This window comes from Corvus moneduloides, chromosome 11 (assembly GCF_009650955.1).
Source record: "Corvus moneduloides isolate bCorMon1 chromosome 11, bCorMon1.pri, whole genome shotgun sequence".
Lineage (NCBI taxonomy): Eukaryota > Metazoa > Chordata > Aves > Passeriformes > Corvidae > Corvus > Corvus moneduloides.
Genome location: NC_045486.1, coordinates 1,585,947 through 1,603,975, shown reverse-complemented (window position 1 = coordinate 1,603,975; position 18,029 = coordinate 1,585,947). Strand labels below are relative to the sequence as shown.

Genomic DNA, 18,029 nt, shown 5'->3' with positions numbered 1-18,029 from the left:
TGCTGCAGGGCAGCTCCATCGTTACCAGAGCTGCTTGGGCTGGCTTTAGCTTTGATGTGTTTCAAAAGCCAGAAGTGTGCCCGTGAAAAGGAGCCAATCTGCCATGGGGAGGAGGAGGAGTGTTGTGCAGCAGCTGGTTTTGGGTTGGTTTGCGTTTCCAGTGGGTCATTTCAGTTTGTTGTTTGGTTGGGTTTTTCCTTTATATCTAAGGCTAGCATGGTTCAAGCAGGAAATCATGAGGATGGCTGAAGGCAGCGTGGCCAGGAGACAGGTCCTGCCTCTATGCCTTGTGCTTCTCTTTGGATCCTAGACAAGGAATTAACCCCTCCATGCCCTGCTCTGCCCCCATCTCCCATGGATCCAGCTCTGGATGTCTCCTTGCTGTTTGTAAGGCCCTGTGCAGCCTCTGGGGCTGCTGGATAAGAGGCGTGGTAGGAATGCGAGGAGCTGGCTGAGCAGCTCCCATACGTGACTGGCTCCTAAAAATGCAGCTTCTCATGCTTTGAGGTGTCTGACACAAATACGAACACATCTCTGCTGGAGGAACTGATGTCCCTTCAGGGGGAAGAAATGGATTGCTCCTAGAGGAAGCACAGGTTCTCCTGGGAAATTTGGTGATATTGCTTCTCTTTCTCGAGGTACACTTAACTCAGCAGGTCTCAGGTTTATTATGTTTTCCCATCCCATTCCCTGTGCAAGTATCCCAGAACTGTCAAAATCAACAAGGAAAGAAAACAATCCCTGTGAAATTGTTGAACCTGCTTTTTCCAGGTGTTTGCCTTGTGCTGAGGTTGGAGAGACCTGTCCGGGCTCCTGCCTATGGACACGAGCTGCTCCCTGGCATCCAGTGACAGCAAGGTGTGGGGTGTTGGGATCCTGCCTCAAGGGCTGGAGGTGCTGGCTGGACACCAGAGGGAAGCTCTCCCTGGGGAAGGAATCCTGCCCCTGTTCCGTGTGGGGTCACCTTGGCCATCCCTCCACAGCCCCCCCACGGGCAGGACAACGCCCTCTTCCTTCACCCTCAGCTTGGAAGAGTGAGATGCTTCCATGAAACCTGGTTATTTGCCATTGGAGAGGGAGATCTTCCTGGAGCAAGCTGTTGTGGGGTTGTTTTTCAGTCTGATTGTCTAATTAATGCTGTAATAAGGCCATTAGTGTCTGCATAGGGTGCTTCATGTTGTGTCTTAATTGCATCGGCGTCTCCACCGTGTCAGACGCTCTCTTCCAGCGCGGAGCTCTGGCTCATAACAGTGCCACTGGGCACTGGGGCCTGCAGCACATGTTCAGCGTGGCTGCAGAAGGTGAATCCCTGACTGGGGATGGAAAACACCATGTCCTGTCTCTTGTCACACCACGGAGATTTCAGGCAGCTCGTGCTCCAGACGTGCCTCAGTTCCAAAGCACCAAGCAGGGCCGACTGTGAGTGCCAGATAAAACAAAACCATTCCTCTAATTAATTTGTTTGCAAACAGAACCAAATACGTATTAAAGATGCCTAAACGAGCTGCATGTAGGGATAAACAAGAAGATCTGCATTGTTCTCTGGGTGTGCCCTGGGACTGGAGGTGGCTCAGTGGTGTGGAGCAGAGCAGGGTTTGACACAGGGTTCCACGGAGCCCTCGCACGCCCTGCTGGGGCTGCTGCCGATCCCTCCCTTTTATGGATGTCTCCCAGCAAAAAGTGATCTGTGCCTGCAGCCCTGCCAGACAAGTGCCTGGGAGATGAATGGTACTGATAATCATCAGGATGGTTCCATGAACACGGCTGTTCATGGCTGCAGCTTCTCTTATCAAGCCCGGTTCGTGCTGTATGGCCCCAAGGCCGTGGCGTGGGCTCGTTAATAATTTCCTGCTCCCTGGGCAAGGAGCCGGGAGCTGCTGGTTTCCTTGGGTAGGGTCAGGCCTGCATTTTAGCAGAGTGTGAAATACAGTCTTGCTTGAAATGAGTAACATCCCTGTAGCTCAGGGTTTGCGGATTGGGGCAAGCTGGGGGTCAGTATTGCCCTGGAGCAGGAGGAGCCTTTGCTGGCAGGACAGCAGCAGGGACAGGGACACCATGGTCACTGACACGGAGAGGGTGGCACTTCCACACTGCAATTCTTTTTTCCCCACAAATAGAAGTACATTGAGTAACTCTGTAATCCTCTGTGCAATTCATGCAGAACCTGCTCACTTCAACAGCTCCTGAATCTGCTTGGGCTCAGACTAATCAATTTACATGCCATAAACATCTCTGTTAGGGAATTTGGAAATAAATGTTATGAATAGTGAGCTGGTGAAGAGAGTAATTAACTGTCTAACCTGCTGGCAAGAGACCTGGCTGTACCTGCCTTTTTTTGATAAAATACTCAAATTGGAATTGGATTCAAGCCCCTCTTCAGCGATGTTTGTTGCTCAGGAATATTCTGCCAACAGATGGTATTTTTCTAAAATAACATGTTCAAATTGATTTCTGTTCATTGTTTTCTTGGGTTTGTTGCTGGGTTTGGGGTTTTTTCTTTGGAGCAGAATGTGTTCAAAGTAGATGGAGTTTCTTTTCTTGGCACTGTTAGGGACACTCTGCATCTTCTGCTGCCGTGGTCCTGTCCCTGCAAGTGTCACATCAGTCACTGGGTGACAGGTGGTGACAGTCCCACTCACAGGGATGCAGTGTCTGGATTTATGGGAATTATTTCCCAGCATTAATGCTGCTCAATGCAGAGCCCTTCCAGAAGGTTCTGCAGCCTGTTTGCACAGCCCCTGGCATGGCTGGGCCTTTCTGAGCTCTGCCCCTGTTACCCCATCAGCCAAACTGTGGCCCAGTGAGGAACTGAAAGGTAACTCCGTGCGTGGGTTCCTAAAACACCTCCCCGTGACAGGTTCTGCCACCGTGGCCACCGTGGCAGCAGCCCTGGTGTGTGCTGCAATAATGGATGTTGTTTATTTTGTTCCCTCATTACACTCTGCAATCTTTCACTGCTCGTGCCAGCCGTGACCGGCACAAACACCTTTAATTATCTTAACTTGCAGAATTAACTTGCAGCCAAGTGGAAGGGAATTTTTCAAACCACTGGCCCGCTGAATGGCCATATGCTAATTCTTCCCTCCTCCACAAGGGATGGTGGAGCAGGCAGCAGGCCGAAATCATGCAGGTCCTGCACAAGCTGTGACTGCAGCTGGACTTGGGGAGTGCCTCGGAATGGAACCAGGGGCTTGTGAGACAGCACATGGGTTTGGCTGCTGGAAGTGGATTTATCAGAGAAGGGCACAGCCCCGGTACCCCTGATGGGAACCACGTGGGCCAGGCAGGGTGGCTTCTGTGCCGTGGGCAGGAGCTGCAGCACTCGCTCAGCCAAGTCAGGCTGTCCATGCAGATTGGTGCTGTATCACAGTAGCAAGGCAATAGTTAAATCTTACCCCTCTCTCTGCAAAGCAGCTCAGGCTCCGAACTGAAGACATGAAATGTCATCTCCTCTCTGTTACTGACCCGCTTGGCCCAGGCAGTGACAACACCGCAAGTGCAGCGGCCGAGGGATCTCAGCTCCATCAGCTCTGGCAAGGCAGAACATCTCTGTAATTCTGCTGCAGGTCTGGGAATGTCACGGGGGAAAGTGTTGGTGGGGATATAAATGCTCAGGGAAAGCAGGCTGAGAGTCTGAGATGAATCACGTATGTGGTTAAAGACAGGAGGAAACTGGAGCATAAGGAGCTCATAAAAGCTATAATGGCAAAAAAACGATGTAGCAGAAGACTTGACTTGAGATTTTGCTTTGTCTTGTGTTGTTCTCTTCCATGCCTGTGAGCCTGCGGGCAGACACACTCTGAGAATGAGTTATGTAAGAAATAGGAGTTAAAAAATAAATCACCCAGTCTTCAAAATAGGTGCTGGTTCTGCGCCTACACATCCCTCTGTAAAGCCTTTTTGCGAGGCTAATGTGGTTTTGTCAGCAAATATATTCAAGAGCAAATGCTTTGCTGGGATATTTTATGGCTAATGAACATGTTTGGTTGCTTTTGGCAGGAGTAACAATGTCAGTTTGTGTGTTATTGAGGGTGCAATATTCTTTATTTAATATCTGAAAACAGGAAGAGGCTCTTCAGTGACAGATGTGCTTTGTTGTGTTTGGAGAAGTTCACCCAGCTATGGAGAGAAAGCACTTCAGCTGTGCACCCGAGCTGTCCTGCTGCCCCAGCTCCTCGTGCTCCCAGGGGAATGTGGGGTACAGCAACCTCACCAGCACGGGAGCACTGGGCCCTTCCCAAACACCTCCCAGCTAACCCAGCAGGGAACTCAGGGTCCCAGTCAGACCCACTGGGATCTTTAGCTGAGTTCTGCCAAGTGTTTCCGTCCCTCTTGCCCCTCGTTTCAGCCCAGCAAGGGCCCCCATAACTCCTGCCCAGCCTCAGCCTTGGGCAGCCCTGTGGCACCTCTGTCACCAGTGGAGGCTGCTCCCTCTGGATCATCTCCAGGGGTGTGGAGATGGCAGCAAAACCTGGGTTTACATTTGTGTCTCATCCTTGCCCTGGCAAAGGAGGTTGAGTGGAAGACATTCTGTTTGTCCGTGAGCTCCCCACCGAAGGTCTGTGAGACGTGTGGGTAGTGCTGCAGGCAGGGGCAAGGCTCTGCAGAACAGGGAGAGTCCAAGGAGTATCAGCAAAATAAGGATTGGATTTCTGCCTCTAGATCAAAGACACTTTTGCCTTTTCCCTTGCAAGGTAAGTGTGATTTCTCTCTGGGAGGAGTGGTCAGCTGCGTGGGGGTTTGTGTGCGGTGAGGCCAGGGCACCCCTGAGGCACCCGTGCTGTTCCCTTCTCTGGTGTCTCCTTTCTCACCTCTTTGTGTTTGTCTGCTGTGGGAGAAGGTGTTTGCTGAATATCCCTGTCCTGGGCATGGTGACTGCCTGGCATTCCCTCCAGGTGTGGGGCAGTCAGCAGGGTTACAGCTTTGGGACTTCACCTGCCCGAGGTTTTAGTGGCAGATCAGGGGCTGGCACCTTCCAGTCATGCTGAGAGTCTTGTGACAGTTTACAGCAGCCAAAACTTGCTGCCTTGGCTCCATTTTTGTTGATCAGATTTGCATGTAAACTCCTTTAATAAACTGTATTAACAGCTATGGGAACTCTCGGCTTAGAGCTGCTTCTGTAGATCCCAAACATAACCCAGCTGTGTTTTGCAAAATGAAATTTTGGTCCCATACAGATACCAGTGCCAAGGGTGGTAGAGTAGAAATGATGACAGATGTATCATACTGTGCCTGTTTGCTTTAGGGAGGAGAAAGAAATCCCACAAAGGGTGATTGAAAGCTCTGCTCACATCACACGAGCCCTCAGATTTTCCAGCATTTAAGCAAAGCATAAAGGTTCCTGACAGGCCACATGTATTGAGTGGGTCAGAAATAATCGCAATTTAAATGCCCCTGAATACTGATTTCTGAAGGAAATCGCTCTGGCTGCTGGCAGGACTGTAATATCAGATGTATAATGTGGAATTTAATGTGTCTCCAGCTAATTGTTCACATGATGGACAATAATGGCCCCGAATAAACAGCTGCAAAGGGTCTTTAGTCTGCTCTAAAACAACTTGAGGGGAAGCCTTTATTTGCTTTGTTTTCCTGTTTTATTTGCTTTTTCTTCCACTAAACTGAAAATGTACATTTTATGAAAACGCTGCCTAAATGATTCCCATGAAACAACTTTGTTTACTTGTTAATCCCACCTTTAACTGGCAAGGGGATCTGGGATTGACTCTGAACAGCAGCATCCAAGCAGCTGGTTCCCAGTGCTAACTGGAATCAGGTATTTCGTTCTGCTTTAGCAGTGCCTGCACTTTGACTGACTGGGGAAGGGTTGCACAGACATCAGCCTCCCTGTGCGAGACTAATCTTGCCCTTTTCCTCCCAAAAATGCAGCTGGAAGAGGTGGTACAGGCTTTTTTCCTCACCTGTGTACTGTGAGGCTTGAGCTCAGTCCAGCCAGGGAGCTCCTGGACCCCCTCACCTGGGGTGAATCCCATCTGCCACTGCCAGGTTTCCTTGGAGAGAGATTGCACTGAAGGCCTTACCCTGTGTGTGGGGACAAAACTCCCTGCCCTGGGAGGCAGTTGCTCCCCTGAGAGTGTGTCTTGCCATCGGCCACTCCTGATTTTCTGTGTACATCTGCAGTTCTTTTAGGGCCCAGCTGACTGAGCATAACCTGAGCAGGATAATTTAATATTATTAGTATTATTAATATCACTGCAGCAATTTAATTAGGGCCTAAATGAGCTGGGTACTGAATTTCCCTCAGAATTCTGTATTTCTTTCATCTTCCTTCCCTGCCCTGTGTTGTTACGCCTTGCACATGAGATGTGATGAGGAAATTGCTGCCCCATTGATGCTGAGGCTTCAGAAAGGGAAAATCAGCACCAAATAATTTGACTGGAAAATGCTGGTCTTTGAATCAGCTGGGGAATTAGGAGGATAAAAAAATGCAGGCATTTCTGAGTTGGCAGGCACTCAAAGAGAAATGCTCTCCGAATTACACACGCATGCTTGGTTCCCTCTCCTTACTCCCCTTTCTGAACTGGGAGTTGTGTGTTGGGTTTGGCAGAAGCAGAACTTTTTCACAGTCACAAATAGCAGAAAAAATAAGAAGTTAGTAGCCCATCAGAGAGATAAACAAAGATAAAGGGCTAATCCTTTCCTCAAACCTTAGGTAAGGTTGACTCGTGGCTGTGCCATGAAAAATAGCTCTGAAAAGGAGTTTCCAGGAGAAAAAACAGAATTCCTTGATTTGCTTCTTGATGTGCCATTGTCATCCAGGCTTGTTCTTGAGGACTTGAACTTGCCAGTGTGGAGCATTGTGAGTGTGTTAGAAACAAGTGTTGGATTTCAGCTGCCAAACTGCTCTGCCCTCGTGCTGAGCTGGGGTTATGGGCTGTGTTCATGGGTTTGGGGCTTTCCCGTCATCCTGAACAATAAAAAACTCTGTTGTCCTGAGCAGCTGTGGCTGCCCCTGGATCCCTGGCAGTGCCCAAAGCCAGGCTGGACATTGGGGCTTGGAGCAGCCTGGGACAGTGGGAGGTGTCCCTGCCCATGGCAGGGGTGGCACTGGATGGAGTTGAATGTCCAAACCAGTCTGGGATTCTGTGATGATTCAGATTTTCCCTCATTCTGAGCCACTTCAGGATAAAAAGTTGCCTTGGATTAGCTCTGCTGTCAGAAGATAGTTTTGTCCTAACGTATCCATTTAAAGAGACAAGAACTGTGTTATAAATGCACATTTGGAAGCACATGCTCTTTTTTTAATTAAAAAAATACTGTGCAGGCACTGCAGGATGAATACTGAAGATGCATGGTCCACCCCCTTCCATTAGTGAGAAGACAACACAAAGCTGTAGGCAGATATAGAAGCATTAAAATAATTAATTTTCCATTTTATTGTGTGTCAACAGAAGTGTATAATAATAAGCATTTTTGCAAAAATTGTGGATTAAGCATTTTTCTCTACATCAGTGGTGTGCTGGAAATGTCCTTGCTTTAATGTGGAACAAATGGCCCTTGGATCTCATTAAAGATGGTGTTCTGAGAGCTCAGAGGAACTCTCAGTGCTGCTGGGGTAGAGCAGGTAGGGCTGCTAAAAACCAGAGTCAAACATTAAGTGAAAGAGAAAGGAAGAGTAGAAATGAAAGAGGGAAATAAATGAAGGTTAAGAATTGCTTCTTGTGAGAGCCCCAAAGAGGAGCTGCAGTGTGGGAGCAAGGTGCTGGGATTAGTTGGAAGCTCTCAACCATAATTAATTGAATGTGTTAAATAGGATGTGACACGGTGTGACGGGGACTGCTGGGGGCACTTCCAGTGCTGGGTCCAGTTCTGGGCCCTCTCCCTGCAAGGAAAACGTGGAGGGGCTGGGGCATGTCCAGAGAAGGGAAGGGAGCTGGGGAAGGAAGGGCTGGAGGGTCAGTGCTGTGAGGAGTGACCCAGGGGTGGCGTGGGCAGGGCTGGACTCCAGGGCCCAGCATCAGTGGGTCTGTGACTGCGGGATCCTGCTCAGCTGAACCCTGTGTGGGACAGGAGTGGGACAGCAGGGGCCTCGCCCCACTCCCTGCAGGGAGGGAAGGGCTGAAAGTGAAATGTGATTTTCTCACTCAAACACCCAGCTGGAGGTCTGACCCCACTACCACAGCCCAAGCCTCCCCAGTCCCCAGTGCAGCACTGGTGTCCCAGCCCGAGGGCACTGGGGTGCCGCCTGGGGCAGGCCTGGCGGCATTCCTGGGATCCCCAGGCTCTCCCTGTCCTGCTCACTCGGGAGCAGCTGTGGGAGCTGGTCCCATGTCCTCCAGCAGCCGCAAGGAGCGTTCTTTTCTGCACAAGTTCCTGCAGCTCTTGGCACCGTGGGCTCCCTGCCCACGCCAGGGCTTCCCAGGAGCTGTCACAGCACTAATGAGAGCCAGAAATTGGAGCTGAGCAGTCCCTGGCTGAGACTGATCCTGGGGGCATTTTCCTCATTAATCAGGATCTGAATCAGCGGGTGGGAAGATGAGGGTCTGGCGTTATGGGAATGTCGTCACCATCTTCTGACATTTGGGATTTGTGCTGACAATGAAAATTGCAGGTATTTTTTGGCTGGAAGCCTTTGAGAAGTGATGAGTTTCTATCATTTTCAAGTCGGCAGTTGTGATTTGCCTGATCAGTGTGTGTTTGAGGACAAGACTCAGTGGCTGCTGTGCCAGGAGGGCAGAAACTGGACAGGCAGCAGAAGGAGAAACCAGGGCAGAATATATGTGATGACATTTAACTTCTGTTTATATGGAAGATACATTGGAGGGATTTAAGATAGCTAATGCAGCAGAGCAGGAAGATTCTCAGAGGTTTTGCTTTTCCTCTGAAGCAGCTTTCTGTCCTCAGAACCCCAAACCACTCACCAGCCTGAGAGGCCTCGTGTGGGATCAGGAGGCAGCACGGGGCTGATGCTCCATCTCACCGGTGGAGGGGCTGGGCTGGCACCGTGGCACTGGTCCCCACGGAGGGGCTGGGGTGGGCTGGGAGCAGTGCCAGCTCCCACAGCAGGGGCAGGGACACAGCCGCTTCCCGAAGCTCATGTGCTGCTGCTGCAGAAACAATCCTTCTGTTTGAAGGGAGGGTTTGGCGTCTCTGGGAATTCTCTGTTACCCTGCAGAGGTGTTAAGGCTGCTCTGCTCAGTGCAGGGGTTTCTTGGGCACAAGGCAGAACTGGTGGAGTTTGTGGCTCCACCACCTTGCAGGCAAGGTGCTGCCCTAGGGCTCCCTGTCAACCCCTGCAGCCAGGGAAGTGAAAGGGAGTTACCCTGTGAGGGGAAACACCGTGTCTGGGCCAGGCACTGGAGCAGCTCTGCATCCTCTCTGGCACTCTGGCTTATCATCACTGTTATCTCTTGAAGGGATTTCAGTTGATATTTTGCAGAAGACTCTGCTGAGGATGTGTTATTGACATACTCTTAGCTTAAAACCATTATCATGGTAAATCCCTGGATTTAAAAACTAATTACAAGACATTAATAGCTGAGCCTAAAGAGCTAAGTCATGCAAATATTGCTGTCTGCAAAGTGGAATATATACAAATGTTTGAACTGCTGAGTTAGGAGCTGCAGTCTGGAGGTGGCAATAAATCTGAGCCCAGTCCTCGCTGCTGGCTTCTGTGTGTCCATGAAATTAATGGCACCGTCATTATGAAAGTGGTATCAGGGAACGTGGCTGTTTTCTTCCCTGAGTAGGTTAATTACCACTAATGTAATTATTTTTGTACTGATTTTTATTTTAATCAAACATTGCACTAAACAATTAAGTTCAGAACAAATGGCTTGTTATGGAAATGTTTGTGGCAGAGGGAAGCAAAGCAGCAATGTTTGAATTACACACAGATACTGAGTTACTTTATTCATTAAAATGAGCAATTACATTAGGCCTTATGAGACAGACTAAGCATTTCTTGTTAATGTTTGTTCTATAGTGAACATAATGAGAATATATATTGTGAGTGGATCCAATCCCTCTTGCTCGAGGCATTCAGGAACTGGGGGATGTGTGGAAGCAGGGAGAAAATCCTTCCCAAATCTGCCAGAACTGCAGCACAGGGGAGGCTCCTTGTGTCCCTGGGCACTGACTTGGCCAAGTGTGAAGTTCAAGGTGTGGCATTGTTGGCTCGATGTGGGTACAATGTCTGGCTGCCTCTGGCAGTGCTGTTGGTTTGGGAAGAGTAAATTCCCTTATCCCTGGGCTGAAATTGAAGGTTCTACAAAAAAAACCCCAGATTTTTCTACTAATTGCAAGAGCACTTTCTCACAATGTACAAAGTTTTTTGCTTCCTGCTTTGTAGGCCGTGATAGGCATTTTCAGCTAATCCTTGGAGGTATTTAAAAGATGTGTAGACATGGGACAAATTTTCTTTCAAAAATACACTTTTCTGAGAGGGGAAAGTGTCTGTAGTTTGACTCGGGTTCTCACCCCCTGCTGCAGGTGCCCAGCGCTCCCTCCCAGGCACTTTGCATCCTGAATTTTCTCCAGAAACAGCAGAACTCTGCAAATCTGTCCAAGGCCAGTGCTAGAGCTGTTGTCATCCCAGGAGGCCAGGAAAAGGACCTCCCTTAATTCTGCCTGATCTCCTTCCACAGAGTATCTGTGCAGAATGAAGTACCTTTAGGCTGTCCCTAAGGTACCAGCAATGCCATGGAATATGTTTGAGAATATGGAAATTCATTCTTGTGTAGCCATGAGGGAAGCAGGGCTGTGATAACACGTTAATCAGTCTGTGGTTCTGAAGATACTCACATGTGGGAAATTGGTGAAAATATTTCACTGATGCAGACTGGGTCAAAATCCATGTGGTTGGGGTGATCTCATTTTATACTGGTGCCTGCTGCAAAAAGGCATCAGGGAGTGGCTGTGGATAACAATGAGGATAGGAAATGCAGGCTCTGCACTGGATGGAGGCCTCGCTCTCAGGTGTAAAAACTCATGTAAGTCACAGCTGCCCTGGAAAAGGGACACAAATCAGGGATTCAGAAGAGTAAAAGAAGCAGCAGTGTCAGTCAGCTGCTTTCCCAAGGAATTGCCATGACATTTTCCCACGTTTTGTGGTTCAGCAGTCTCAGCCCTGGTTCCCCTCTGTGCCCCTTTCCCTGGCTCTCTCTGCTGGCATCGCCCTCTGTGCCCCTTTCCCTGGCTCTCTCCGCCCTCTGTGCCCCTGCAGTGAGGGAGTCACAGGGACACGTCCGGGTTCCTCAGCCCCTCCTCGCTCTCACAGCCCTGGAACTCAGCTCCTCGTTAGCCCGTGCTGGAGCAGGGATGGAGTCAGGCATGGAAATGCATTTCCTGGCTCCTTGCACTGCCAGTGAGACCAAAGCACCATTTTCCAGTGCAATTAAATGAGTCTTTGTATTTCCCTTTATCATTAGCACTCCTTTGCCTCCTGCAAGCTGCACACCTTCAGCTCAGCGGAGTAGGAGAGAGGAGTTCATGGATCTTTTCTCTTCCCCAGAATACTGAAGGTTAATGAAGTTTCCCAGGCAGTGGCAGACCTCTAGAATATCTCTTACTGAGGGATTATTTTTACAGCATTCACAGAGAGACTCTTGGTACTTCAGTGTTTGAGCAGAGTGTGACTTCAGGGTTTGGTGTTTTCACATACACAAAATGAAGATGATACAGGATCTATTTTGATTTAAATTAGGAAAATGCAACTTAATCCTTCAGTGTAAGATTTGCCCACCCAAGTCTTCCTGTCTACATGGATAATTAAGGCAGCCGATTCAAGAAACTCATCTTAGAATTTTAACTTGTAGGGGAAATCGTGGAGCTTGTCAGCATTTAAGGGACCTGCAGAAAAATAGCTGAAATGTTGCTTTTAATAACACTTATTCACATCTATCCCAGGGGATCAGGTTTTATGTTTGGAACAGACACACACACACACAGCAGCTGCTGGAGCCACTGAGGTGTGCTGGGAATGCCAGGACCTTCCCAGGCTTCCAGTCTGGACTGTTTCCCTGGGGCTCCAATGCTAATCCTTCCTTGTTCTTGGAAGCTGGTGAGTGGCTTTAGTCGGGCATAGTTTGAAATGATTTGTGAGTCTAGTTCTCCACAGTACTTGCGAGCCTTTGTCACATACCTTGGAGTTCAGGATTCTCCAGACTGTGGAGCAAGTGAGACTTTCCATATATTGAACATAATCATTTATCATTTGCATTCCCAGAAGCACATGTGGTATTTCAAAAGCTGAATGTGACTTTGAAATGAAATATTATCTAATTATTGCGTTTTTCAGTGATGACCATTTTCTTTGTCCTTCATATTTCTTACCTGGCTTGTAGAGCAGACCTTCCCCATTCTCACTGATCCCATGCCCTATAGAAAACACATTTCCTCCTCATTCCAAATCTTCCCCTGGTCAGTAGCAGTTCCAGGAAGGAAGATCTCTGTTCTGTCTCTGTAAGAAGCCCCAAGGTTTTTGGAAAGTGGCCTTGCAAATGTAAGTCCTGCCTTCCCTCAAGGATTGCAATGTTCCTATTAATTTTCATGAAACAACAGGTTTTCACTCTCCTGCTTTATCTGGGCTTGTGTGTCATTCCATCAGACTTACACACGTCTACTTATCTACAAATAGAAACAAAAAATGGAGGCAATAAACACAGTTCGGCACCGGAGCCCCACACAGAGGCACCGGTGTGTGGTTCCAGGAGTCTGCCAGAGGAGACGTTCATCCAGTTGGGTTTTGCGTGTTGGGGTTCCCCTGGGTCCCCCCTCTTCATTCCCAGCTCGTGTCTGTGGCTGCCAGCCCTAACCCAGAGTCTCTTTGTGTGGCTGTCCCACAGAAGAGATGCAGTGGGGAGGAGGTGTGCGTGCTGTGCCCCCCTCGGTGTGCAGCCAGCCCTAAGCCAGCCCTAACCCTGAGCCTCTTTGTGTCCCTGTCCCACAGATCGAGGAGATGCAGTGGGGCGGGGGCGTGCGCTCCGTGCCCCCCTCGGTGTGCAGCCAGCCGTGCCGGCCGGGCGAGAGGAAGAAGATGGTGAAGGGGATGCCATGCTGCTGGCACTGCGAGCTGTGCGACGGGTACCAGTACCAGGCCGACGAGGTCACCTGCCTGCTCTGCTCCTACAACGAGCGGCCCAACGAGAACCGCACCGGCTGCCGCTCCATCCCCATCATCAAGCTGGAGTGGCACTCGCCCTGGGCCGTCATCCCCGTCTTCTTGGCCATGCTGGGGATCATCGCCACCATCTTCGTCATGGCCACGTTCATCCGCTACAACGACACGCCGATCGTGCGGGCCTCGGGCCGGGAGCTCAGCTACGTGCTGCTGACCGGCATCTTCCTGTGCTACATCATCACCTTCCTGATGATCGCCAAGCCCGACGTGGCCGTGTGCTCCTTCCGCAGGATCTTCCTGGGCCTGGGCATGTGCATCAGCTACGCGGCCCTGCTGACCAAGACCAACCGCATCTACCGCATCTTCGAGCAGGGCAAGAAGTCGGTGACTGCGCCCAGGCTGATCAGCCCCACCTCGCAGCTGGCCATCACCTCCAGCTTGATATCGGTCCAGCTGCTGGGGGTCTTTATTTGGTTTGCAGTTGACCCACCCAACATCATCATAGATTATGATGAGCAGAAAACTATGAACCCCGATCAGGCCAGAGGAGTTCTCAAATGTGACATTACGGATCTACAAATCATTTGTTCCTTGGGTTATAGCATTCTGCTCATGGTGACGTGCACTGTGTATGCCATCAAGACTCGGGGGGTCCCAGAGAATTTTAATGAAGCCAAACCCATTGGATTCACTATGTACACTACCTGTATAGTATGGCTTGCCTTCATTCCAATATTTTTTGGCACGGCCCAGTCAGCCGAAAAGGTAGGTGAGAGTGCACAGGTACCTCAGGATTCACTGTGGTTGTAACGACGTGCTGGTGTCAGCTTTCCGTGGATTTCCAGCTGAGCTCTCCAGTCAGCTCATTCCTGACTCACGGGCAATCTATGGCACTGTTTACCTTCCCCGTCTAGCTCGTGGGCCATTCGTTTGATAAACTGGCAAATGATCAATAGCAATCACATTAGCTGTTAGTTTCATTGTTGCATCTATTTCAATTGTTTCTTTTCAGTAGGATAAGTGGGAATTAGCTGTCATATTATCCACAAAGAGGCATCTCCTAACTCAATCATTTTGAATACAAGATGTAAGCAAGAAAACTGTCAAAGAATACTCAAACAGACTCCTGTGCCTCTGGACCTGAGCCCTGAGGGCAGTGTGGAGTCTGAGGAGTGCTCTGCTCACAGAGCAGCCCCAGGACACATTTACACCATGGTGTAAAGGGCCTGTCCTGAGCTCCTGTGGCTGAGCCCAGTGGCTCCAGCTGATGCTCCATGATGCAGATTCACTTTTACTTCTCTCTGGAGAAGAGCTGTCATTTCAGAGGGATTTGGCAAATACCTCCAAGCCCAGTATTTAGAGAGCAATGGTGATACTGGGCTGTCCTGAGCTTCTGTCAGTCTGTTTTACCCCTCCACCCCACCCCAGCCTGGAGGAAACACCACATCCTTACCTGTGGTGTGCTCCTGAATCCAGGCACCACTCACCTGCCTCAGATGCTCCCCCCAGCCCTTGCATGGATGTGGTAGCATGCTGTTCTCCCCAGATCCTGAACCCACGCTTTCCTGTGCAGGAAAGAGCTTTGGCTTCTTGGTCCTTTTTTCACCTCTATTTTCATTTTCCATTTGTTCTCGAACACGGAACTGGGGCAGGCTCAGTGCTGTGGATGGAATTATTGTGTCTTCTTAATGGGTGAGCCAGTTTCTCATGCCAGCTGGCAGGTCTCACCTTGAGCAGGGCTATCACTCTCAAAGAGGCCGTGGTTAAACCCGGGGGCTGCTGCGCTGAAGCTGCAGGAACACAACGGGGTCACTGGGGCAGGTCCTGCTGTGGCTCCAGGGCTCTTCCCTGGGAAGGGGCTGCACAGAGCTTTGCTCTCTGCAGCTCAGGAGGTTGTAGAGATCCACAGTTGCTTTGGCCCTCAGGGGAAGAAGGGACCACCCAGGACAGCCAGGTAGGAGCAGGGGTTATGGAGAAGTTTCCATGGATCCTCTCACCTCTGCACTGGGCTTTCCAGAGCCATTGCATCCCTAAAGGGAATTAATTTCAACTGGAAGGGAAACCTGCCAAGGCTTATGAACACTTCAAATGCCTCTGCTCTCCCTGTTGAGGGTGAGATAAGGAGCAGCAGAAGCAGCTCTGGCTGCAGTGGGGTCTGTCTGTACCTGGCTCTGACACGGGAGGTGCTCGGCAGCTCTCAGGCTCCCTGCGCGGGAGTGGGGCCTGCAGGAGACTGAGCTGAAGTGCTTGGAATTGTTGTCTGCAAAGATTTAACCAAGTGATATTAAACCACAAAGAATTCCAGAGGCTGCTGCCAGCACTCAGAATTGTTCAGCAGCAAAAGCTTGAGGTGTCTGAGTACTCCTGGGGCTGAATTAAACCTGGACTCTGGAAGCATTGGATTCTCATACAGCCCTTGTAGGACAGCAGAAGAGATGATGATGAACTTGATCTCACTCAGGGCACAGTGGAGGGTACAGGGCAGGAGAAGCAGCCCCTCACTGTGCTGTGCCCCAGCCTGGGGGCATAGGGGACGCTGGGGATGGGGACAGCAGTGGCTGCTCTGTGCTGCTGGGGCTCATCCCCATTCCTCGGGCTGAAAGCTGCTCTGTCCAGTCCAGCAAAGCCCCCAGTGTGACCCTCCCTGTGCAGTGGCCATGCGTGGATGGCCCCAGGTCCAGTCCCTGTGTCCCTGCAGGCCTGGGCAGGTCCTGGGCTGTGGGACCAGTACACGGTGCCGAACCCCAGTGCTGGCCCTGCTCCTGGGGCTTTCCCCCTCCTGCCCTGCACAGAACTGCAGCTGCAGGAGCTTTGCTGCTTTTCTTTCTCTTCTGTCACTCCTTTTGGGTGGGGGTGCAGGGATTGTGCTTTTTTGTGCTTGCTACTGATTTCCTGTCAGATATTTCCTCTGGAAAATATTGTGCCTTAGCTTAGCCACGCATGTCTGTGCTGGAATGGAAATTGTACCTGCTGAAAAATCTCATGCAGCACAATCTTTTAAACTGAGGAATGGGGTTATATACAACACTGTGGGTTTCAGTATATGGATTTATTTTATTTTATCAATAAATACAAGTATAATGTTGTTTGGTAGAAGGCATATTGAAAACACCTGCCTTGTTCAGGGTAGAGAATAACACCTCCAATAACAACAAAAAAACCCTGGCAATGTGCTGCAGGTAATTCATAAAAGGTGAATAATTCAAGCAGGAGCTGTTGCAGCAAGTGGAGGGAGGCAGGGCAGTGTGAGGAAGGCCAGAACCCAGAGTTTCTCCAGGATGCAGATGAACCATGGGGTGTATGGGAGGTGGTAAAAGCAGATTTCAGATCTTTTTACAGCTTGAGTTTACTCAACCTGGTCTTTGTCCACCATCAAAAGTGGAGAGAACACGTGGTTGGTTGTGCTTTATGGGTCAGCTGTGGTCCATGGGCTTGGTTTGGTAATGCAGCACATGGATCCCGTGGATGTGGAATGTGCTCGTCCTTCCCACGTTCCAGCACTCCCGGAGTTCCCTTGGCTGGGACACAGAGCTCTCAGAGCTCCATGCCTGGGCACTGTGCAGCTTTGGGGATTGTGTTCTCCTGTATCTGGTGGATCTCCTAAAAATGCTGTGTAACCTTTGGGGGAGCAGGACAGTTCTGGGGGCAGGAATTGTGCTGGCTCTGCTCGTGAAGATCCTTCCTTCAGCGTGTATTTGATAGAAAGCCACTTAATGGCTTTTAGCCAAAGGAGGGGAGATTTAGGCTGGATATATGGAAGGAATTCCACCCTCTGAGGGTGAGGAGGCCCTGGCACAGGGTGCCCAGAGAAACTGAATATTCCCCTAAAATCTCATTTTCTCAGGTTATGTCACTGGGCTGATAGAGAGAGAGATGTCATCATTATATTTTCATGTTTCATACAGGTTCTGCTGCCTCAGAGCTGTGATTGCTTTTATTCAGTAATTGTGCCAAGATTAAAATAATACATTTCTGGATGTCTTTACAAGCCAGTGAGAACTGTCAGCGTGCTCCTCAATATATCCTGCCAGTGGGATTTTTTCTTGAATGATTTTCAGGGCTTTTTGCAAGTTAAAAAAGTTCTAATCATGCCTCTGAGTGAGGGGTGACTGCTGTTCAGCCAGTGTGGCCATCCTGCCTGGGATGCTTTGTTCTTCCTGCAATGATGAGAAGTAGGGAAAAGTTGAAATAGGGAAAAGAGTTGTGACCTTCCATCAGCTTATTTCTGCATGAATTTTTGGTTGTAAATTGTTGGGGGTTTTGGGGCGTTTTGTAGGTTTTTGTAATACAACTACTATGCAATTTGAAGTCCCTAATTCCATCAGCTCTTCCACCTTCTTCCTTCTTTCTCTATTTTGTTTTTCAATGTCCCTTTTATTGAAGTCAATAAGCAGAACAAGTCAGGCATATTTGGCAGCAACGCTTTTACTTATCGTGTTAAGTGTTCCATAAATACTGTAATTTGAAGGCACATGCAAAATGGGTCCTTGTTCAGATTAAATAATGTCACATTAGCACAGGAGCACTTCAGTCTATGTTCTATTTTTTGGTGAAACTAAGTTACCCTTCAATTCTCTGTAACACAAATACCAATTAGCCAGGTAGGACACACTTTTATTTTCTCCCTTGGGAAGGCTTGAGCTGACAGTTGCTATAGCAACTCTACATATATGGATTTGGGAGTTATGAGGAATTTAATGCAACATTTGTTGGAATTTTACACTGTTGTATCGTGGAGAAAATCAGGCTTCAAGGCTCCAGGGAATGTGACTGAATCTGCCCAGATTTGGGGCTCACACAGGGACAGGGGTGGATTGCAGCTTTCATTTAAAGGAGGATTCTGATAACAGGAATTCCTCTCATTGATGCACTTTCACTTCACCCATCACTGCATTATCTGCATGTTCAGGTGCTGAAGTTGCTAATTTTATCCAGCCTCGACTGTATTCCT

General features: G+C 49.4%; 1 protein-coding gene across 3 annotated transcripts in view; it reads left to right on the top strand.

Moving 5' to 3' along the window:
* Positions 1-18,029, top strand: part of GRM7 (glutamate metabotropic receptor 7) — a 207,720-nt gene that overhangs the window by 150,096 nt on the left and 39,595 nt on the right. For 2 of the 3 annotated variants that reach the window (XM_032120573.1, XM_032120571.1), the window contains exon 8: positions 12,908-13,843. The exons of the other annotated variant lie outside the window; for it this stretch is intronic. In XM_032120573.1, the coding sequence (XP_031976464.1) occupies positions 12,908-13,843 (936 nt within the window). The remainder of the gene's footprint in view (positions 1-12,907; positions 13,844-18,029) is intronic. 3 annotated transcript variants of the gene reach the window in all.